At 51.8% G+C, this 24,013-nt stretch overlaps 1 protein-coding gene across 1 annotated transcript in view; it reads left to right on the top strand.

Annotated features, from left to right (window-relative positions):
- The window catches only part of MED27 (mediator complex subunit 27), a 215,960-nt gene extending 203,612 nt beyond the window's left edge, over positions 1-12,348 (top strand). The window contains exons 7-8 of the mRNA XM_032257665.1: positions 9,292-9,369; positions 11,783-12,348. Of these exons, the coding sequence (XP_032113556.1) occupies positions 9,292-9,369; positions 11,783-11,917 (213 nt within the window). The 3' untranslated portion in view covers positions 11,918-12,348. The remainder of the gene's footprint in view (positions 1-9,291; positions 9,370-11,782) is intronic.
- The last annotated feature ends 11,665 nt before the right edge of the window (positions 12,349-24,013 follow it).

Here is a 24,013-nt window from a genome sequence, read left to right as displayed (position 1 = left end):
GGCGGGAGGGTTGGGCTGGGCGTGGTGGCTCACACCTGTAATCCCAGCACTGCGGGAGGCGAGAGGGTCATTTGAGCCCAGGAGTTCAAGATCAGCTTGGACAAAATCTCGTTTCTGCTAACAATAGCAAAATTAGCCAGATGTGGTAGTGTATGTCTATAGTCCCAGCTATTCGAGAGGCTGAGGCAGGAGGATCATTTGAGCCCAGGAATTCGAGGCTGCAGTGAACTGTGATCAGACCACCACACTCCAGCCTGGGTGACAAGTACAAGATCACCCTGAAACAGGACAAGGGTCTTGCTGTGGATGACACTGTTGTTCCTGTCCAGGCTGGTGACTGGCATTGTCGTCGTCTCAACTTTCCCCCTTCAAGGAGCCCAACAGACCCTTGCTTTTCCAAGAGGAAGCCGCTGAGGAGCAATAGTGTATTAGGAAGGTTTCTCCCTATTCTCCCTGTGTCGTCTATGTCCTTTATTCTTCCCTTACTGCTGTAGAACAAACCTCCGTCTGGTCAACACAAAACCTGGGCCCTGAGGGTTGAATTTAAGGGAAAAATCGTCTTGCTGGGCCTAAACCTGTTATCTTTGCCCTCACAGTGGGAGAGGGCCTGAGTAGGAAAAAGCGAGTGGGTGCTGCATACCGAATCCGTGATGTGCAGCAGGGTGCGCACCGAATCCAGAGTGTACAGTAGGATGTGCACCTGAATCTGGGAAATACAGCAGGACACACGCCTGAATCCAGGGCGCACAGTAGGATGCACACTGAATCGGGGGCACACAGCAGGATGCACACTGAATCGATGCACACTGAATCTGGCGCACACAGTAGGGCCATCCCGCCCTCCCCGCCCCACCTCTTTTCTCACACTGCACTTTGTCGTTCCCTCAATGAACGTGTGTTCATGCCCACGTGATCCAGCTGCCTTGTCTTTGCCCAATTTCTCCTTTGTCCACAGCAGGGAGACTCTTTCAATCTGGAGGTCTTCTTGAGGCCCACCGCTGTCTCTGTCAGACTGCTTGGAGGGCTGGGGCTGGCACATGGCAGGGAGCCAGAGAGGTTGAAGCTTCTGGCTGGGCAGTGGAAGGAACATCAGTGACAGGAACTGGGGTGGAAGTGAGGAGATTTGGCATCCAGTCCTAGCTCCATCCTAAAAGTGCTGACGTCCAGTTCCTCCTGGGGAGGAGAGGGCCTGCAAATGGCACCTTTCTTCATCCCCCCGCAGCCTCTGTCCACCCCAAAAGGCCTGGAGTGGGGAGCCCATGAGACTTGGGACGTTGGGGTCAGGCACTCAAGCTGGGGTTCAGAAGGTCGGAACGTTCAGAAGGTCAGAACTTGCCCAAGCCAAGAAGGTGCCCTGCCACCTAGCAGCTTCTTGGCTTGGGCAAGTCACTTCACCTCCCTGTGACTTAGCCCCTGACTTAGAAGTGGCAAACATGAGCATGCCTCTGTCATAAGGTCGTCGTGGGAATTCAGTGGGCCAAAAACCGCAACGGGACACATTTGGCGGGGGCTGCCATGTGTCGGACACTTTTCTGTTTGTCAATGCACTGTCCCTGCATTGGCCCATTTAATCGTCACCCAAGGTCACACAGCGCACAAGGGCCAGATCCAGAGGCTCAGTCCTGTCAAGGGAGCCACACACCGTGGACTGTGCGGTGTAGGCCAGCTCTTGCACCAGGCTAGTGCTCAGTAAATGGTGATGTGGACCGTTGCTATAATTGCAGGCAGTGCCACTTTGGGTTTAGCTAAAATAACTCCTGATCTCCGAAGCACCCTCCAGCTCTGATTGTAGGAGGGGGGCTGTCAGGAGCTCCTTGCACACAATATGGCAGAGGAGCTTTGGGAAACTGTTTTGACTGGCATCTCCTTTTCCAGCGGCTTGACTGGCAGCTGTTTCAAGGTCTCTTGAAAGAATCCCTACTCCATCCCTGAGCTCTGTTCTCTCCTGGGTTTGAATATGCTGAGAGAAGGCAGGGGAAAACTGAAAGTAACATTGATCAAATAGACTGGAACTGTTGGCAATGGAGATGTCACCCTTCTCAAAGTCAATCACTGCAGGTCACCATTGAGATGGGGGACACACCCCGAATGGGGCATCTGCGGCTTCTCTGCCTTGCAGTGAGCTGTGCACCTCCCAGCGCAGCCCCTCCCCTGCGTCGCCCTCTGTCCTCTTTGTGAGGCCCGTCTCCCTGTGCCCACATTCCTCCTGCTTCAAGGGCCAGTCTCGCTGGCTCACTGTGACTCTCCTGCCTTCTCCTCCCTCCCTTTCCTTGGGCTCACATCCCTTTGATCTTTTTACAAGCCTTTTTTCAAACCCATACTCACTGGTGGGGTGAATCGCCTCCCTCTCCTTGGGAGCATTAGTGCCCTTCCTGGCCTCCTCCTAGAGGGAGGGCGGCTTTTATCTCCCAGCGGAATCTCATTAGCTTTGCCGCACAATAGGACCGAAACTCTGCTGCCACAGAGTCGATTTAAATTAGTTAATAGCAGATTTTTTTTGCCCCAGGCCTGTTTTTTCCACATCTTGGATGCTAAGCAAAAAAACAACTTTGTTGTTGAAAAATGCAAAACAAAAAAATATTGAAGGTGGAATGCTTTGACAAAAAGGGAGATCACTGTAGGTGAAGTTCTCCTGTGTTCCACAGCTGCGTGCCTGGAGTTCAGCCACGGGAATTCGAAACCAGCAGTGGAGGAGTTGGGAGGCCAGGAGGGAAAACACAGCCAGTTAGTCAGCTTTGTTTCCTTGCATTAAAAATATTTCTGTAATTGGTGGTGGGAAACCGAAGGAATCAAATGATTGCATCAGCACTGAAAAAAGCTACCACCACTTGGCAATGGAAGAGAATACTTTATACTGGACCTTTTGAAAAAGAGGCTGAGTTTGGCCGGATTGCCGACCAGCAATGGAAAAACTAATTAGGTGCCTCGCCTGTGAGCCAGACACCCAGCAGAGCTGTGGCTCGTGGCTCCTGCCACATCTGAAGAGGACACTTTCTAGTTAATTCAGTTTGTGCCACCCTTGAGCAGCCTGTGCTGCAGCAGGCACATGTGAATCTTCTAACCTGTGCCTGGCGTTGGGACTCCAGCTTCCCAAAGACTTATCCACCCCGGGAGACGCTGGGCGGGTGCTGGGCATGGCCCTGGACCTGCACCTTTATCTGCAAACTGGGAGAGCCCGGGATGGGAGTCAGTGGGCGGGAAGTGGGCAGAGGCCTGGGCCTCCCAGTGTGTGGGCTCCCACACTGCTGCCCTCACCCGCGGTGTACATCTTCCCAGCTTCTGTACCTCCTCGTTCCTCCTCTATCAGATGTAAATAAGAATAGTCAGCCAGGCACAGTGGCTTACTCCTATAATCCCAGCACTTTGTCAGGCCGAGGCAGAAGGAGCCAGGAGTTGGAGACCAGCCTGGACAATATAGTAAGACCCTGATTCTACAAAAATAAAAAATTAGCTGGGCTTGGTGGCGTGAGCCCATAGTCCCAGCTACTCAGGAGGCTAAGGTGGGAGGATTGCCTGAGCCCAGGAGGTCAAGGCTGCACTGAGCTAAGATCACGCCACTGCCCTCCAGCTTAGGCAACAGAGCAACACCCTGTCTCAAAAGAAAAAAGAAAAGCACCCGTCTCCAAGTTACTGTGGGAATTAAATGAGAGGGGCACGTAAGCTCTTCTTAATAATAGCTATTATAAGTTATAAAATATCCAATGATTTTTTTAAAAAAAAGCACTTTTCAGAAATAAAGGGAAAAACCCCCCACTCTACAGGCACCTGTTGTGAAATCTTCCACCCCGCACCCCACAGTGCCCATTGTGAAACTCAGGTGGTACCATTCATTTTGATTCATGAGAAGACAGACTGTCTTTGTGATTTGTATTCCTTGGTTTCATGGCCCAGAATCAAATACCCAACCCTCTGGGGGCCGTTCTCCAGTAGTGCCTGGAATATGCTCCAGCCTTGCCACTCAAAGCCCGGTCCCTAACCAGCGGTGTGGGCACCTCTGGGAGTCAGCTGGCAATGCAGACCCTCCGCCTCTCCCATCCCCGAGCTCCCAGATGGGAATCTGACAGTATCCCAGGTGATTGTGTGCTCACTGGCATCACCTTCTCGTGCATTTTAGCATCCCTAGGAATAGCCTGGAGCAGCTGGCTTAGTGTCTAGGCCCCACCCTGGAGATTCCAATGCTGTGTCTAGAGAGGAGCCCAAGAAGGCAGATTTCTTTTTTTTTTTTTTTTTTTTTTTTTTAAGACAGAGTTTCCCTTCTTTTGCCCAGGATGGAGTGCAATGGTGCGATCTCAGCTCACCACAACCTCCGCCTCCCAGGTTCAAGTGATTCTCCTGCCTTAGCTTCCCGAGTAGCTATGACTACAGGCATGCGCCATCACCCCTGGCTAATTTCGTATTTTTAGTAGAGACGAGGTTTCTCCATGTTGGTCAAAACTCCTGATCTCAGGTGATCCAGCCGCCTCAGCCTCCCAAAGTGCTGGGATTACAAGCATGAGCCACCACGCCCGGCCAAGAAGGCAGATTTCTAACAAACTCCCAGATGCTGGCAGCAGCACTTTCAAGGGGAGAGCTCCTTGGCCACAGCTGGAACTCGTTCGTTGTGCCACCACTGTAACGGGCTTGGGAGTCCTAGCCAGCACTGTGGCTCATTTTTCTGGATGTGCAGTGAATATCCAAGAAAGGCAGATTGGTCTGGAGAGAGCAGAATAATGCCGCAGTGATAAACCTCCTGTAGTCCCACCCGATTCAAGCCCATTTCCTCCTCATGTTACATGTCCATCCTGAGTTGTGACAGGTCTGTGTCACTCAAGGACCCAGGCAAAACAGGACCCCACCCTCTGGTGACTCCACCATCTTAGTGTGTGGTTTCCAAGGTCGCAGGGGAAGAGGGGAAGAGAGCGAGTCTGGGGAATCCACACTCGCCCCGCAGCCTCCAGGACAGCAGCGCACATCATCCACTTCTGGTGCGGCAGCCAGAGCCATCCACGGCGTCCAGCATAAGTAACTGTGAAGCCAGAAAGTCTTCAGGCGCACCCAGGAAGCAGAGGAGAAGCAGACAGGTGACCATTGGTGGCTTCTACCGCAGAGGACAAGTCCGAGACACCCCAGCACCTTGGAGGTAGATCAGAGCCCGTGTCCTCAGCTCCTGTCCCCCAGTCCCCACCCCTTCCAGGCCCCTGGCTCCACCCACCTTATCTGAGCCACTCTCCCCACAGGGAGTCGGAGTAGGGGTCCTTCTCTCCATCCGCACACATACTGAGAACCTCCGTGTCAGGCACTAGACGGACATGGGCTCAAGGTAGGGAAACTGACACTAAACTAACGTGACAGAAAATACCAAGTTCAGGTATGAGGAGTGAGATGGGGAAGAGAGCCAGGCAAGGACACAGCCCATCGGGGAGTCTGGGGGGCTTCCCTCAACACGAGAAGGAGGGGAGGGAAAAGGAGAGGTCCACGCCAAGGGAAGGACTCAGGGAACTGAGGCACCCAGGGAGAGGAGGCGGAAACCGGGCACTGCAGGGTTTCACACGTCCCTTCGAATTCATCCTGAGCGCAGGGGAAGCTATAAGAGGGTTTTAAGTGGGGGAGTGACACAGTTGGGTTTCTAGGTGAGTGATGGCAATCACTCCTGCTTTCTGACCAGCACTCACTTCTGCACACCTTCATCCTCACAGTCATCCCCTGTGGTGGGCACTCTTTGTCATTGTCCCCATTTTCCAGACGGGAAAACGGCAGCTAATGAAGGTGAAGTCCCTGCCCAAGGCTGCACTGCTGGAGGGAGGAGCGCACACTCTCCCCCTCTGCTGCTGAGTGTTCCCTCTGAGCCGTGCTGAGGCAGGCAAGTTGGGAGGACGTAGAAGGATTTGAGATAAATAATGGAACCACGAGGCTGCTTGAGTACGAGGCGGGGGAGGCAGATGACAGGGCGGGGCCCGGGTTTCTGGCTTGGGCCTCTGGGTGAAGGACCATTTAGCAAAAACGCTGGAGAAGGAGCAGTTCTGGAAGATCACTTGAGATGTTCCTGTAATTCGCACAATGCCTTGCCTGGAGATAGCACCTTGCAGTTATCAAAACTAGGTTTGTCTCAGAATACTTGGAGAACTCAAGTTCAGCCAGAGGAGGCCAAGTCCAGAGGTCAGCTAAGGAAGGGAAGAGATGGGCACAGATCTGTAAGGCCAGGGAAGATGAGCTCAAATAAAGATCAGGAAGCCCGTCCAGGTACCCAGGGAGCAGCAGGGCTGGGGAGGGTTTGGGGCATCTTGGGGGCAGAGGGTCTTGTTGGTTTGGTTAGGGGCTGTAAACTCCAAAGGCCACAGGGGCCAGGCAGGTCCCCTGTGAGGGGAGCAGGCTGGATCTGAGACCTTGGGGTGCTCGGGCAAACTGCACGTGTCACCGCCCCTCAGCTGCTGCAGCTGCTGTGCCAGGGTCACAGTCACAGAGATGAGAAGAAGCTGGGTCCCGTTTAGTCTTCACAGCAGCCTGTGAGACAGTCCCCATATCCTCTGATGCTTCCAGAGGAGCTGGGCACCACAGGTAAACTTTCCCGAATTTTAAGTGTTGGTCATTTGTGTTTAAAAATGTGAAAACAAAAGAAACAGAAGTGCAGCCAGACAAAGCCTCTCTGCCTGCACGTGGCTGCTGAAAGGCTGACGTGGATGTAGGTGGCCTCACCCCAGGGGCCTCCCAGGGACGGATGTTCCCATCAAGGGAAGTTGTCACACCCGGAGCTACAGAACGGCAGGGCCAGAGCAAACAAAGCCAGCCCTGCCGCCCTGGCCGTTCCAACAGGGGCTTCACTGGAGACATTTTAAAAATAAATGGTAGGGTCAGGAGAAAGAATTCACAAACTTTGTTTCTTCTGTAATGGCAAGTATAATTGCAAAAAACCTCTTGTTGGCCCATAAAATGGCACTTTCACGGGTTTTCTTAGCAAGGGAGCTAGATGGGCAAGAACCAAGCGTTCAAGTTCAGGGACCGTTTGAGCCCAGTTTGCTTTGCTGCGTTTCTTAGCCGTTACCTTCCCTCCACCGATTACCACCAGTCATTTTGCAAAGTTATCATTACTACTGTTAAAAAAAAAAAAAAAAAAAAAAGCATTGCTCATTTTAGAAAGCTGTCTGTCAAAAATGCTTAAAATAAAAGCAGTCTTGGCACTCAAAGGAATAAGTACCATTTATCTTGAAAGCCACTTGGATAAGAATTTCTCGGCCATGTTGGCTACATGAACTGTTGATGTATTTGCAACAAAGTGCAGGTGTTTATGGTACACGGCCTTCAGTGAGTGGGCGTTTTTAAGTTTACTTCTTTATTCAACAACTATGTATTTAGCACCTGCTGTATGCAAGGGTGATATCCTAGGCCCTGGGGATGCAGCACGAATCAGGCGGACATGATCCCTGCCCCAAGGAGCTGTTGATCTGTCTGGTGTTCAGCAGCCATCAGGCAGGCCATGAAAGTCCAGTGGGAAATAGGACAAGTCCAGGGCCCAGGCAGAGGAGAACAGGCAGGCGGGGCTGGTAGCATCGCCGGAGAGTGAGTGCTTCCCACACCTGGCCTCGCTCAGTCCTCTCACCAGCCTTTTGCAGTATGTAGTACAATCTCTATTTTATGGAACAGGAAACTGAGGCTTAGAGAGGCTCCATAGGAGGCCAGGGAGCCAGGCTCCGGCTTGCCTGTCTGCAGAGTTCGTGTCCTTGCGCTTTTTTGTGGGGCAGCCTCTCCAGCTGTGGTTGTGGACACACAGCTAGACTAATTCGAGGTCATTTGCAGCTCACCGTGCGGGTCCCGGACCAGCACTTCTGGTTTCCACCTGCCCGACGTGCTCCACCGCTGCCTGGGTTCGTCAGCATACACAGTGTTGCGGGGGCTAGAACATGGACACATCTACACAGATTAGACCTGTGTTCATTCTTGTTCTCAAAGCTAAGGACCTTCTCTGGAGTTTTTTGGGTTTTATTCTTTAAATGTGGTTTTTTGTTTCGTTTTGTTTGAGACAGGGTCTCTGTTGCCCAGGCTGGAGTACAGTGGCACACTCACTTTTCACTGTAGCCTCAACTTCCCAGGCTCAGATGATCCTCCCACCTCAGCCTCCTGAGAAGCTGGGACTATAGCTGTGTGGCACCACAGCCAGCTAATTTTTTGTATTTTTTATAGAGGTGGGGTCTTACTCTGTTGCCCAGGCCGGTCTTGAGCTCCTGGGCTCAAATGATCCACCCGCCTCAGCCTCCTAAAGGTCTGGGATTACAGGCATGAGGCACTGCACCGGCCTGTTTTGTTTTTAATGATGACATGTGGGATGTCAAGAATCCCTAATGAGGACAATCATGTAAACCATTACTTTGAACATGACTATCAAATTAGTATAATCTACTCATTTGCTGATTGATGGCAGGCATTAGCAATTCACGGCGTCATCCAGCTTCGGAACCACCAGGGCTCTCCGGCCAGGCTCTTTGCTTCTTGGAAGGAGCTTGGAAATGCAGGGAGGATAAGTAGCTGGATCAAGGTTGGGGCAGGGGGGTGTGCCAGAGCTTAGACCCTGTGCTCCGTCCATCTGGTCAACCTGATGCCTTCGCTGGATCTCACGTGGCCTTTCCCTTGGCCCTCACTGATAAATCTCTCCTGAGGATTCAGGAGACAGAAGGCACAGACCTCTGGGGTGCTGGCCACAGGACACAGCCTTCAGAGAGCTGGTGAGGGGGCCACACCAGATGCGAGGGGCTCCTCCGAAGGGCTATCCTAGCAACTGTGAGACCCAAGGGAACAACCTCAGAAACGGTCAGGCTTCCCACCATAAAGCCTGGGTGGCTACAAATGGTGACAGAATGAGAATTCAAGGAAATGGAAAGAGACAATTGCCCTGTCGGGAAAACCTTTCCGGGAGGAAGAGGAAGTGTGTGCGCCAGGCGGAAGTGCTTCTTGGCGCATGTGCTATGTGTGCCATGTCTCGCTGGGCAGGGAGGCTTGGGATCCCCCCGGGGATTGGCCCCCACTGGCCTCTGGCCACTCCCTCTCCCAGTGCTCCAGCCTGGCCAGGTTTTCAGCTGCTGGAATCGTCCATACCCCTCCTGCCTTCAGGCCTGCTTCCTTTCTGCCGACAGCATGCCTCTTCTCCCACTCTGGGTCCGCAACTCTGCTAACTCATTTTTCTACTGAGATTTTACTTTAGATGCCCTTTTGTCCACGAGATGCTCAGATCTGTTTTCACACAGAGGGCATGCATTTGTCCTGCTTGTTTTCTCTCTGCCAGCTTGGAGTGGCTGCTAACTTGTCATTGTCCTTCCCTCTCAGGTGACAGACCACGCCACCACTGCCCTGCTCCACTACCAGCTGCCCCAGATGCCGGATGTTGTGGTCAGATCCTTCATGGTAAGTGGCTTCAAGAGTCAGGTCTCCTGTTGAAACTTTGGATCTCTTCAAGTGAGAACAGGCAGCATGAAGGGAGCTGTTGCCTCTTCAGACTTTGAGGCCTCCTGGTGGGAGATGGGGCTGCCAGTTTAAAACTGCTACTTTCTTTAAACTGGGAAGGCCCTGGGAGAAACCACTTCCAGCTTCATTCACTGGTGCTTTCTTTCTTTGCTGGAAAAGTGGTGGTTTCAGAAATGATTATGCAAAATAGTTCCCAGCATTGACTGAGTCCGCAGATACTTCATTGAGCTCCTAATCTGGGCCAGGCCCTGTGGTTGGTGCAGAGCATATGGCAATGAGTTAACGAATCATGCAGTTCCCCAAGACATTTACTCCTCAGATTTTAAGAGTTGGAGCTCGAGATGGGAGCAGCCCCAGAGCAGCCATGCCCGCGGTGTGCTGGAACCAGCTCCTGCCACTTCCCGTTCAGGATCTTGCGGGCGGTCCTTCACCCACGGCTAGTTTGAAATCAAACTTGGTGGGAGTGTTGACACCACGGAAATCAGCAAACGCTACAAGTCAGGGCTTTCCCTGCCCCCCAGGGCTAGTTTATCAGCATTTGTCACACGGCCACCAGTTGGCCTAAGTAGGGCTAACACTATGTCTCCCACGTCCTTGACAGACGTAGCCAGCTGTTTTACCATCAGGCTCACACAGCTGCATGCTCTTATGCCAGCAGGTCCCATCAGCCACCGCAGCTGGGACTCCCTGTTTCCTTCATGCTAGAAAGTCTGCCAGTTGGAGAACTCACTCCAAAGACTTACCTGTTAGCAAGGCCAGTCAGTGTTGACAGCTGAATGTGGTATGGCTCACAGTTCATCCGATCACACGGGCACCGACCATCACACTGCTCAGAGAGCCTGTAGTTCCTTCCTCGGACGACATATCCCTGGTGCATTGATTGGCTCCATGGTGGTGGCAGGTTGGGCACAGCACAGCCAGGTGCTCAGAACTCCCCACGAGTGGTCCTTCTGTGTGTCCAGGGAACGATTCCTTTATCCATCTTCAGCAAGATCTCCAATTTCCAATACACACAAAGACTTGCTTTTGAACCTGTCATGTTTTAACGCCCACTTTCCATTTGGTAACTGACTTTGGGATTTAGGGAAGATTTGAATCCCAGTGGCTCCACTCTGGAGGCTGAAACAGGAGGATGGCTTGAGCCCAGGAGTTCGAGGTTACAGCGAGCTATGTTTGATTGTACAGCTGCACTCCAGCCTGGGTGTCAGAGCGAGATCTGATCTCTTTTAAAAAAAAAAAAAAAAAAAAAAAAAAAAGAACCCTTACATCTGTCACAGCACCCAGCACTGTGCTCAGCCCACACCAGCTAATTAATAAGTATCTGTTGATTGATTGATTTGAGGCCCAGACATGAGTACTATCTGTGGCAGAGACAGAACTTCTTCCACTTAGGGAAGAATAAATAGTTTAACTAAATGACCTCTTGACTTCATAGGTATTGCCAAAACCCCCAAACACCTGGCCTTTGGAAATGGGGCTGGAATTGATGGACCATGCCCTGTCACCATGAAGGCAGCTGTGGTAAAGATGGAAGGATTTGTATTAATAAGCTCAGCCGACCTCTTCAAATAACAATTTTCTCTTATCGACGTAATTCAGGAGGACATTGAATGACGAGATTCACGTGCCCCTTTCACAGCGAGAACTTGCTTACCTGCTGTTGTGGGGTTTGGGTATTGTTTCTTTAGTAGTGAATCTCCTTGAGTTTGAGAATTGAGTTATGGGAGGCTCATCCTTATGTATGATGCCCAGGAAAGCTCTGCACTCTGAACCACTCAAGTGTGGGTTTGCTGTTGATGATGTTATTTGGTGGCACCAGGGCTGTCCCTGCCCATCCCCCCGATGTGTTAGGCCACACTATGACAGTGAGTGACGACCTTTGAAATCACGTTAGCTAGAAGGCGTGTTGACCTCAGTGGAGAACTCTGCAATTGTCATCGGTTCCAGGGCTTCCTTAGCTCACATCCACAGCCACCTCAGTGGTGGGCAAGAAGAGATGGATACTGACATTCAGAAGACACGGGACCTGGAAAGCAAAAGTAGGGTGCTGGTCCCCAGACCTTCAGGCTGCTCGGTGGTTCACAGGGACTCCAGGGAGCCCTTCCTGCTTTTGAGAGTAGGGCTTTCTATTTTTAAAACTCCCTCAGCTGGGAGGGGCAAGCCAGCCTCACAAGTGGACATCGGCAGTCAGGTGACCTTGTGGGTTCCGCCTACTGCTCTCTGTGAAGTCACGGGGCATCTTCTGGGGCCACGGCCAGCTTCAGCTGTCTGGGTCATTAGGCTTGATTGGAAGGAGGACTGTGGGAGCTACTGTATCCCATCCTGTCACTTCTCTCCTCGTTTCTCTTTTTAGACCTGGTTAAGGAGTTACATAAAGCTATTCCAGGCCCCGTGCCAGCGCTGCGGGAAGTTTCTGCAGGACGGCCTTCCCCCGACATGGAGGGATTTCCGAACCCTTGAAGCCTTCCACGACACCTGCCGGCAGTAGCCCCCACCCTGGCCGCAGCCTCAGACCCCACCCGGCACCTCCCCAGACACACAGGAAGCCCACGGAAGGCTCAGATAGTTCCTCACCACCCAAATCAGTACAGCCGCTCCTCCCTTTCATAAAACAGCGGCATGAGTGCTGAGGCTGAACCTCCTGAAGAGCAGAACCCTCTCTGTGACTGATGGGACTAATTATTCCCACTAGCCAATGGACTGAAGGCCAAGAAGATGTTGATAGAACCTGGTAAAAGGAAGCTGAGCAGCATGCTCCTCGTTCGTGTGTGCTCCTCCCTGGACGATGCCCGTCTGTGATTTCGTGACTGTTACTAGAACCAGCCCTTGTGTTCATAGGTATTGTCATGCACGGTTGTTGTGTGGCTTTTGGGGTTTGGTAACTTATTTTTGTAAGCAATAAACCTTTTGTACCATGAACAAGGCTTTGTCTCCTGTTTCTTATAGCACCTTGTAAGAACAAACACATTCAGTTCATGAATGCATAACGGGCTTGGGCCTTTTAAAGAAACAGAAACCAGTACATCCCGTTTGCGGGGTGGTTCTTCTGGAGCGCGTCCTGCCCTGCATCCTGCTCTCAGGGGAGAGGGCAGCGCTGGCAGATCCTCTATTTCAGAGATGTTGTGATGGCTTGAAAGATGGATGATTCTTTTTGAGAAAAAGATCACGCAGAAGTTTCTTTTTACTAAACCAGTCACACGCACACCCCAGAGGGAAAGGAACCCGCCCGGGTTAGCTGGCCAGACGCATGCGAGCAGGACCCAAAGGGGCGTTGGCTTGTTCGCCCCAGGTTTTGCCCTAAATATTACTGTGATTCGGTCTCAGCCCCATCTCCCGAGTTCGTTCAGTGCCTCGGCACCAACTTTTAAAGCCATAACCTGTTTCTGTGAAGATCGTTAAACTGGCAAAGGGCTTGAGGAGGGTGGGAGCATCGCCCAGGGCGCACTTGGCCAGGCCCACGTTAGAACAATGTTTGTTTTGCTATGAACAAAGCGTCAAGAGACACGATGCCTTCTGAGATGTCCAAAAGAACCAGTGGGTCCTCCCTGGCTTCTGGTACCTCCCAGCCTTTCCCCCACCCCTGGCTGAAAAGAGCCAGAGAAGGAAGAGAGTTTAGTGCCGAGGGCTCCAGGACGGTGCCTGCCCACGTGGAGTCCTTCCACCCGAAACACTGCCACCGTGGGGCATCAGAAATGCACATCCTCAGGTGGACGTGGTGGCTCACACCTGTAATGCCAGTACTTTGGAAGGCTGAGACAGGTGGATTGCTTGAGCCCAGAGTTCCAGACCAGCCTGGGCAACATGGTAAAGCCCCATCTCTACCAAAAAAAAAGCCAAAAAAAAAAGAAAATAGCCAGGCATAGCTGTGTGTGACTAGACCCAGCTACTCTGGAGGCTGGGGTGGGAGGATCACTTGAGCATGGGAGGTCAAGGCTACTCCTCTGCACTCCAGCCTGGGAAACAGAGCAAGACCCCCTCTCAAGAAAAAAGAATTACAAATGCTTTGGTGTGGGGTCCAGCAGCCCGATCTTGAGCAGCCTCCAGGTGACTGCCACATGTGCTAGCGCCTAAGGCCTCTGCCCAGGAGAAATGGCCGGGCTTTTGATGCCCCACTTGGGGAAGTGGGAGAGGCACATAGGGTAGGGCAGGACATTTCCATACCAAGGGTGGCTGTAGATTAAATGCCATACCTAGTTTGTCACATTCCAGATTCTGTGAGGTTCTGTAACACAGAGGTCCAAAAATACTGCGGCTTAAAGACAGTAGACACATTTCTCCTCCACTTAAGAGCTCCCCCAGGGAGTGGACATATCATGACGAACCACTAATAAAGAAAAACATGCTGCCAGTGAAACCCCTGTCTGATTGACGATCCTGTGTGACACGTGAGTCTGTCACACCAGCCTTTCATTGCTCTGAAATTTCCTTCTATTCCAAGGGGGTGGTCATGTCTCCTGCCTTAAGTCTTACTGTTTAGCCTGTGGTAGGCGATCCTGTTACGACTTCCAGTAACTGACAAGCACACAGCTTCGTTGACTTGCCTTCCCTCCTATCTTTGATCTTGGAAGACACTTGTTAGTTTGTTGCATTGCAAGAAAACATGGAATGAGGATATTGGGCACATAATAACATTTTGTCTCAGTGCTACACATCTTTCCAGAGATATTTAAATGGCAAGTAAGCTGACCCAGCGAGGTACGAACGATGTGCATAGCTCATCTGAAGTGACGACAGTATGACCAGCTGTGACCAAGTTGGAGCATGTGCAGATAATGACACGCATGTCGTGACTGCCAACTGGCAGACAGCACATGCCGGAGACATTTGAGTGTGGAAAAGCATCTATCTGAGAATTGACGGATTTGTGGTCCTGGTAAATCTCATCGTGAGAAAGCGATCTGGTTTTTAACTGTTTGAATCCTCCCAATGGCAGCAAGTCTGAGCATGTCCCCATTGGCACTAAAGGTGGCTCCAATTCCCGCCAGTCCCTGTTTTCAAAAGAGAGCAGCCTCCTTGCGCTCCCAGCCTCAGGCAGGCCCTGCTTCTACCTGGAACTAAACAGCACTGGTTTTGTCTTCTCTGTGTCATCTTCAGAGAAACCTTCTATTTATGGCAAATGATGCTGGTTTCCCCTTTACAGGAGTGATACGAAGTGTCCATTTAAAATACATTTATTTAGGTGAAAAAGTGTGACTATTAAATAAATAACAGCATCAGAAGAGCGTGGCTGTGATGGTGTGAAGGATATGGGGAGGTGGCGGGGGGCGGGCACACTGCCCAGGCCTGCTCCTCAGTCCTCTGCTACCAGTGGCAGGAGCCTAGAGAAGTCCCTTCATCTGAGAACCCCGTGCCCTCATCCGTGAGATGCAAGGCTGGAGATCCAGTGATGGTGGAGGGGCTGGGGGCTTGGAGACGGAGCAGATCGGTCCAAGGGAGGCTGGATGGTGGGGGTGCACCTGCTGCCTGCTCTTCTGTTTTCCCGATTTTTAACAGTCCCTAATTAAAGAGGGAGGTTGAGGCCAGGCACGGTGGCTCACTCACGCCGGTGATCCCAGCACTTTGGGAAGCCAAGGCGGGTGAGTCACTTAAGGTCTGGAGTTCAAGGCCAGACTGACCAACATGGTGAGACCCTGTCTGCACTAAAAATACAAAAAAAAAAAAAAATTAGCCGGGCGTGGTGGCACATGCCTTGTAGTCCCAGCGATTCAGGAGGCTGAAGCAGGAGAATTGCTTGAACCAGGGAGGCGGAGGTTGCAGTGAGCCAAGATCGCACCACTGCACTCCAGCCTGGGTGATAGAGTGAGTGAGATCACATACCCACCACCCTCTAAAAGAAATAGGACGTTGGAGGAGAACAAGAGCCTGAGCAGCTAGCATTTAAGGCCTTCCCATCTCTGACATTCTCATCCCTCAGCCAAGGCTGAACAGGAGTATATTTGAGATCCAGAAAGGGGAGAGGGACTGGAAGGGTGATGGGTTCATTTGCCAAACGCTCAAAGGCTGGGTACTCCAGGAGATGAACGTGAGGGAGGCTGACTTTGTGTGTCTCCCACTGAAATAGAGTCCACTGCCCTGAAGTTGACACAAATAGAGACCAAGGTGGATTGGGGTCAGTTTCAAGACGGCGGACCGCAAGGGAAGCCAGAGACACCGCTGCTGTGAGGATGGCCACCAGGCCTCAGAGCCATCCTTTGGTGCCTGTCACTGAAAGGAAGGTGGCCAGCAACGGGTGCTGGGTCCCCATGAGCTAGACTGCCCAAGGGTGGGCCAGGCACAGTGGCTCACACCTATAACCCCAGAGCTCTGGGAGGCTGAGGCAGGAGAATGGCTTGAGTGCAGGAGTTCAGGACCAGGCTGGGCAACATAGTAAGACCCCATCTCTACAAAAGAATTTTTTTTTTTTTAATTAGAAATAGACTGTTCAAGAGCGACGTCTAGGCCCGACCTACACAGTATTTTATGTGACTTAGTTAGGACTCCCACAGCACAGCACCCATGCTTGCCAGGTGCACTGTATTGTTGTCTAATTTAATCCCAGGGGCAGGGGGTGTGTGGTGTTTTCCCTGTTTTATAGATGAGGGGCCACGCAGAGGGGCTCACGCAGCAGCAAATGGAGGGGCTGGCTGCCAGGCTGGCCGAGGCCGGGCTCTGTGGCTCCGCAGCAGCAAGGGACTGGCCCTGCTGTCCCCAAGCATGCTGCATTGTGTATGGCCTGAGCCAAGCCCACAGCCAGAACTTGACCCCTCTGTCTTGCCAATGCTTCCCGTGGCCACGAGAGGCCGGGATGCCATTACTCAACGCTGTCTGCTGACTAGGTTATGGTGAATCCCCCGGGTGCCCAGCAGGAGCTGACAGAATGGAGAGAGGAGGTCTATGAAAGGTGGTCCAGATTTTTTTTTTTTTTCTGAACTAAATTGGGAATTGGCCTTTTGGTACAGAGTGATGTTTTTCCACTTCACACCACTGACTGCACGAAAGGCTGATCTTTCCGTGTTAATGTGCAAACTCACCATTGCATTTAGGGTGTCAGAGTGTGGGCCTGCTGCTAAATTGAGAGCCTTTTAAGGGCACTGGAGTTGGGAGGGGCAGGGACGACACCAGGATTCTCACAAGATCTGGAGCCCCTGCAAACCTGACAGGAGGCACTGTTCGGCCATCAGGTCTGTGGGTAGAAGACAGAAAAGAATGAGGCACCCTTCTTGTCCATGCCCCCAGCCTCCACATCTCCAGCATGTGGAAGATGATGGGGAGCCTCATGGTTCTGGGCCCACAGGACAGGGTGGGCCAGCCCCATTCCACCTGCTCACGGCTGAGCCCTCTCCAGGCCCAAGGATCTGCACGTCCCGAGATTGGGGACAAGAGGCAGCGAATAATCAGGCTTCACTCTCTAGGACACGCAGGCAGTCACTTTCCCCAGTCTCTGCCATCCCTCCCCCACTCTCCTTCCCAGCCAGTCCTTACATGGGGAAAGGAACTTCAGAAACTCACTTTCAAGTTGAATGTTAAATGGCAGTCTGCCTGTGCCCTGTTATTAGTACTTGAAGAGCTAAACCTTGAGGTTCACAGCACATCCCAGGTAGAGCACTTGGCAGCTCCGCGATGATTAGTTACTCGGGAGCAGCTCCAGCCTGTCTCGGTGCTAATTGAGTTTGAAATTTCAGCTGCGGATCGACTGTCCTCGGTGTGAGCTGCAGTTTGGCGCTAAGGGAACAGGCAGGTCCTGCTGGCAGCAGCTTCATCTGCAGCGTGCTCCTCCCAGGCTCGATAGAGGCAAGGACCTGTGCCTCCAGGAAAGAAGGGATGGGGGAGTCACTGAAGCCAGGGGGACGGGGAGAGGAAAGTGAGGTCGCAAGCTGGAGAGCCAGCCAGGGACGGGGACGGCAGCAAAGGACCGTCAGCACCCGCCGTGCTCACACCCTGCACTGGGGTGGGGTGGACTGTTACTTAATGCGTTACTCATCTGAGCCTTGGCTCTCATCTCCATCATAGGCTTGCTTTCTTAATTACAAAAGGAATCCATATGTTCCTTTTGTAGAAAATGAGGTAATGTGAATAAGCAAAGCAAAGAAAATAATACCCATGATTCCCAGCAGCAGGAGCTCAGCACTGGAGCACTTTGGTGCATACCTTTTAAGACCCTCCTATGGATGTGTATGTTTTTTGCAGAAAGATGAGATCAGACTGTGCATTGTCTTGAAAGCTGTTTCCCATTTAGCAAGGGCTAAGGTTCTGTAACACAGAAGTCCAAAAATGCGGCGGCTTAAAGACAGTAGACACATTTCTCCTCCACTTAAGAGCTCCACCAGGGAGTGGACAGCTATGCTGGATGCAGTCATTTGGGGATCCAGCCCTCATCTTAGGACATCGTCACAGGTACCTTCCAAGTCTGCATAAAGGGGAAGGCACGTGGATAGCACGTGCTGGTGTTTAAAAACCCAGACCCAGCACTGGCCCACATCAGTTCCTCTTGAATTTCATTAGCAGAAACTTTGTCACACAGCATAGCCAGATGCAAGGGCTGCTGGGAAATGCAGTCTCCAACTGGGCAGCCATAGAGCTAGCTGCGACCCTCACTCTGGCTGAGGGGGGAACCCTTTCTGATGGGCGAACAGCAGCCTCCACCACACGACACATCCTGAGCCTCTCCCAGTCTCACGGAGTGTGTATCAGTGATGCTGTCCTTAGCAGCTTGTCTATTTCTTTTTTGTGTCCATCCTCGGGGTTTATGTGGCAAGGGTATTCCTCTACTTGGTTGCATACCATAATGCATACCATACTTATGCAATTAATCTCCTGTTGGATTTTTTTAACTTTTTTTTTTTTTTAATAATGATAGATTCACAGGAAGTTGCAAAGAAACATAAAGGGAGGTTCCATGGACCCTCATCCAGCTTTCTCCAGGCTTAACATCTTGCATGAGTAAAGTACAGCATCAAAACCAGGGAACTGACAGCAGGGTGATGGAGAAGTTTTTCAGGTTTTACCAGCTACACATGCATGCGTGTGTGTGTGTGTGTGTGTGTGTGTGTGTGTGTGTGTGTGTGTGTGTGTGTGTGTCTGTGCAATATTTTTTTTTAGATGGTCTCCTCTGTCACCCAGGCTGGAGTATAGTGGTGCAGTCATGGCTGACTGCACCCTCAACCTCCCAAGCTCAAGTTACCTCAACCCACCTCAGCCTCCCGAGCTGCTGGGACTATAGGCGCACACCACCGTGTCCGGCTAATTTATGCATTTTTTGTAGAGACCAGGTCTCATCATGTGGCTCAGGCTGGCGCTCTGAACAGTTATATCACGTGTAGCTCTGTGGAACCACCACAACCAAGATGACTAATGATACCATCCCCACAACTCCCCATCCTACCCACCCCTCTCCAGCCACACATACCTCCTCCTCTTCCGACCCCTAACCACTGGCAACCACCCATCCGTTCTCCATCTCTGTAAGTATTTTAGTTTGCCAGTGTTATATGCACAGAACCATGCAGCATGTGTCCTTCTGAGGTTGGCTTTTTTTACTTAGCATGATTTTCTTGAGAGTCATCCAAGTTGTTGCACGTAGTATATACGGCCCATTCCTTTTCATGGCTGAGTAATGTGCCGTGGTGTACATGTACCACACTCTGTTTAAGCACTTACCCACGGAGGACATCTGGGTGCTTTCCAGCTTGGTGCTATTACAAACAAAGCTACGCTGAGCATTTGAGTACAAGTTACCGCGTGAAAACAAGTTTCATTTCTGTGCCTTTGAATCTAGTTGCTGGGTCGTGTGGTAAGTCCATTTTTAGTTTCAAAGAACAAACTACTTTCCAGAGTGGCTGCAGTCATTTCCTTTCCCGCCGGCAGTGTGAGTGACCCAGTTTCTCTGCACCATCACCAGCGTTTGGCATTGCCAGCATTTCTTACGTTAGCCATTCTGATAGGTGTGTGATGATATCCTACGGTTTTTATTTGCATTCCTCTATTGGCTAATAATGTTGACGATCTTTTGTGTGCTTATTTACCATCTGTTGTCTTAAGCAAATTGTCTCTGCATGTCTTTTGCGTATTTGTTTTCTTTTCTTTTTTTTGAGATGGTGTCTCACTCTATCGCTCAGGCTGGAGTGCAGTAGTGCAGTCTTGGCTCACTGCAACCTCCGCCTCTTGTGTTCAAGAGATTCTCCTGCCTCAGCCTCCCGAGTAGCTGGGACTACAGGCATGTGCCACCACACCCAACTAATTTTTTTTTGTATTTTTAGTAGAGATGGGGTTTCGTCCTGTTGGCCAGGCTGGTCTTGAACCCCTGACCTCAAATGATCCACCTTCCTCCACCTCCCAAAGTGCTGGGATTACAGGTGTGAGTCACCATGCCTGGCTGGCCTCCCAGCCATCATTTGCCTATTTTCAATTGACTTCTTTCATGTTGAATTTTGAGAGCTCCTCACACATTTGAGATGCGAGTCGTTTGTCAGTTTTGTGGTTACAGGTATTTTCTTCCAGTCCTTGGAGTGTCTTTTCCCCCTCTGAACAGGATCTTTCACAGAACAGACGTGTTCAGTTCTGACAAGGTCCAGTTTGTCCATTTTTCCTTTTACGGCTCAGGCTTCAGTGTCAGGAGCAGCCCGTGGGTTCAGTGGGTGGCATTCTGCTATAAGAACGTTCGCGCTTCTCCTTCCCACGACCCCTCGCACTCAGCAGGGACTTTGGATCCCATCTATTCAGCTGTACATTTGACGACAGCCGTATCCAAGGACTGGAGACGTGCTTGGCTCACCCAGCAGGGGCATGACAGCATGAAGGCCAGAGCCATCCCCCTCAATCAACATGATTTCACGTCTCAGGGTAACACTTGACCTACAGTGTCAAGATGAAATCGACCCTGCAACCACACAGGTGAATGAAAGAAAACATTGGTAGCAGCAGGCTGGTTTCGACAGCCCAGCCCCAGGCCCATGTGGCGGCACTTGGAGAAGGAGCCTCAGCGGGGATTGAGGGGTGCCAGGGACCCCGCGCCATCCCTGTCATGGGTGGGCAGTCAGAGCAGCTGCTGCAGTTGGATCTGCCCTGGGAGGGGCAGGAGAGGGAGCCCTGTTGGGTGGGTGCAAGGAGCCTCTGGGTCAGCAGATCACCCCGCCCTTCTGCACACGTTCAGCCTCCTGGCCTCTGGGCTGCGTTCTCTACCTGGAACGTTCCTCCTCCAGAAAGCCACATGGCTCACTCTCTGACTTCCTCCAGGAAGTGACTTTACTAGCTGGGCCATCCCTGAGACTCAGGATAAAACTGTGCACATGGCCAGGAGCAGTGGCTCACGCCTGTAAACCCAACACTTTGGGAGGTCAAGGTGGGAAGTCAAGAGATCGAGACCATCCTGGCCAACATGAGGAAACCCCTTCTCTACTAAAAATACAAAAAGCCAGGTGTGGTGACGTGTGCCTGTAATCCCAGCTACTCGGGAGGCTAAAGCAGGAGAATCGCGTGAACCCGTGAAGCGGAGGTTGCAGCCGAGATCCTGCCGCTGCACTCCAGCCTGTGACAGACCAAGAATCTGTCTAAAAAAAAACAAAAAAATATGCATGCCCCGTCCCTTCCTCCCCCAACTCTGCCCCATCCTTCTGAGGTCCCCACACATTGCTGGTAGCGCTCTTGTCATCTGTCTCCCCCTCAAGCGTCAGCTTCCGCAGGGCAGGGGCTGCGTCTGTATTGGAAGCTGCTCTAGGCCCTCGCACACAGCAGGTGCTCAATAAATATCTGCTGACTGGAATGGAATAAGAAGACCAGGCTCAGGTTTCTGCTCTGCTCCTAAATTGGTGGCCTTGGGCCAGTAACTTGACCCCCTCTAAGCATGGATTCTACATCTGTGAATTTGGCCAGTGAGTCTAGCCCTCTGGTGTGGAAGTCCTGAACATCAAATGTGTATTGCACAGCCACTGTGCACAGGTGCTAGGCGCCGGGGTTACAGTTCACATGTCAGATGAGCAGAGGATCAGAAAGCAAAGCCCACCTTGTGTGCGCAGGCATAAGCGTGGATGCTGTAGGGAGGTGGTCATTCACGTGGGACCCGCTCCATCTTCCATGGAACAGGGGAGACTCCTCATGTCTCCCAACTCACTCTGAGGAAAGGATTCATAGAAAGGAATCCAAGCTGGGTACAGTGGCTCATGCCTGTAATCCCAGCACTTAGAGAGGCCGTGGTGGGAGGATCTCTTGAGCCTAGGAATTTCAGACCAGCCTGGGCAACATAGTGAGGCCCATCTCTACCAAAAAAAATTATAAAATTAGGCAGACATGGTGGCACACACCTGCAATCCCAGCTACTTGGGAGGTTGAGATGGGAGGATCACTTGAGTCCAGGAGGTCAAGGCTACAGTGAGCCATGATTGCACCACTACACTCCAGCCTGGACAACAAAGCGAGACTCTGTCCGGAAAGAAAGAGAGAGAGAGGGAAGGAGGGAGGCAGGGAGGGAGCAAGCGAAGGAAGGAAAAGGAAGGGAGGGAGATGGAAGGAAGGATGGAAGGAAAGAATCCAGGAGGTGTATGAGAATCCCACGAGGGCTTTCTCTGTGTAGACATGGGATATTCTCAGCTGTGGGTCAAGACCTGTCCTCAGCACAGGGCCTTACAATGCCACTTAGAAAGTGCAAGGGTCTCACTTGAACCTGGGAGGCAATGGTTGCCATGAGCTGAGATGGCAGCACTGCACCCCAGCCTAGGTGTCAGAGCCAAATCCAGCCCCCCCCACAAAAAAGTGCAAGTGTCCAGACTGTGGTAGAATCCCAGGCTCTGCCCCGTTTTCTGGGCCTCTCTGCGTTTCTGTGAACACATTGCATCTTCCTGCCTTGATTAGAACTCAGTCCCTTTCGTGCCATGGCCTTTTGATATTTGACTTTGCACACAATGCCCCTAAAGCTAATAGGCACTGGCCTTTCCTTTCCAAAGGGTAGTTGGTCAAATTAATGATTGCCAAAAGGCCATGGTTAATTTGCTCTCCTTTCTGTTTCATTCCATTAGTTTGCAAACAAGCAAGATTCAAGAAAACTTCTGAGCATAAAAGAGTAGCGATCTCATTAGGAAGCAGACAGGTAGTTCTAAAGTTTTTCAAAAACTCTGGAGCCACAGAAAAGGGGCAATTGTGAGCCTGTCCCAGCGAGAGAAGCCAATTCACTGAGTGGCAACTTTGTGTTGGCAGCTGGCTACATCCTGGGTGTAGACAGGCACACAGTAGGCCTGTACACCCTGGAAGGGGATGAATGTGTGACCCTCAGCCTGCCTCGTGGCAGCTTCCCCATTTCATCACTGAGGAGACTGCAGCTCAGAGAGGTTCCAAGCAGAGTCAGGATTTGAACTCGGGTCTCATGGGCTCCACAAGCCTGAATCTTTGTGCTTCAACTGCGCAGCCTCTCCTGGGAGCAGAAGGTAGTCAAGAAACAGGGCTTCCCACAAGGATTTAACAGAGACTTCCTAGTGATACTTAGAAACCTTTCAGCAACGTTTACTATGCTAGGGTCGCAAAAGCTGGTGAACCCAGAGGTTAAATTCCAGCACCTTTGCCATGTGCTTTATACACACTCATCCTGCTGGTCCTCAGCTGCATCCAGGCTGATGTTGTACAACAGGCGTCTCTAACCAGAAATTGGGAGGGTCCCACAACTCCTTTCTGTACACCTGGGCCGAGCACCACGAGCTCTCAGATGAGGAGCTGCAGCAGATGCACGATCAAACCATGGACCGCCTACCCCGGCGAGAGATGCTGGCCTTGCCTGGACCAAGTGCTCTGAGCAGTCAGCTCTGAGCCGCGGCAATGGTGTCTAGAAAGGCATTTAGTCGGCTGGGTGTGGTGGTTCATGCCTGAAATCCCAGCACTTTGGGAGGCCGAGGCAGGTGAATCATTTAACATCAGGCTTTCAAGACCAGTCTGGCCAACATGGCAAAACCCTGTCTCTACTAACAATACAAAAATTAGCCAGGCATGGTGGCGGGCTCCTGTAATCCCAGCTACTCAGGAGGCTGAGGCAGGAGAATCACTTGATCCTGGGAGGTGGAGGTTGCAGGGAGCCAAAATTGCACCACTGTACTCCAGTCTGGGTGACAGAGTAAGACCATCTCAAAAAAAGAAAAAGAAGAAAGAAAAGCATTTACTCTCAAAGGACAGACCGGTGTCCCAGGCAAAAAGAGTAGAGGACAGATGGCAGAGCTGTGGCACAGCCGGCCCTCGGGGGAGCTGGGCGTGGCTCCGTGTGTGGCATGCGGGGTGGGAGGCTCTGGGCTCTCCCTGTGGGCAGCGAGGTTTCAGGTGCCATGAGCTCCACCTGTGGGCAGTGCATGCCTTTCCTGTGACTGCTGTAATAATTGGGCACAGCTGCATGGTTCACACGGACAAGGGTATTCCAGAGCCCCAGAGGCGGCAGTAGGTCTCACAGCTGACACCCGGGGCAGCAGGGCCATGCTCCCCTCTGGAGGCATTGGTGGGGGCTCCATTTCCTCGCCTTTCCTAGCTTCTAGAGGCCACCCCCATCTCTCGGTTCATGGTCATGGCCATTCCCTTCTTTTAAGCCAGCAGGAGTGGGTCGAGGCCTCATGGCTGTCTCTCTCACTCCCCTCTGTTTCCC

This window comes from Sapajus apella, unplaced genomic scaffold, assembly GCF_009761245.1.
Source record: "Sapajus apella isolate SASKATOON/1434 unplaced genomic scaffold, GSC_monkey_1.0 scaffold97, whole genome shotgun sequence".
NCBI lineage: Eukaryota > Metazoa > Chordata > Mammalia > Primates > Cebidae > Sapajus > Sapajus apella.
This window is presented reverse-complemented; position numbering and strand designations above follow the sequence as displayed.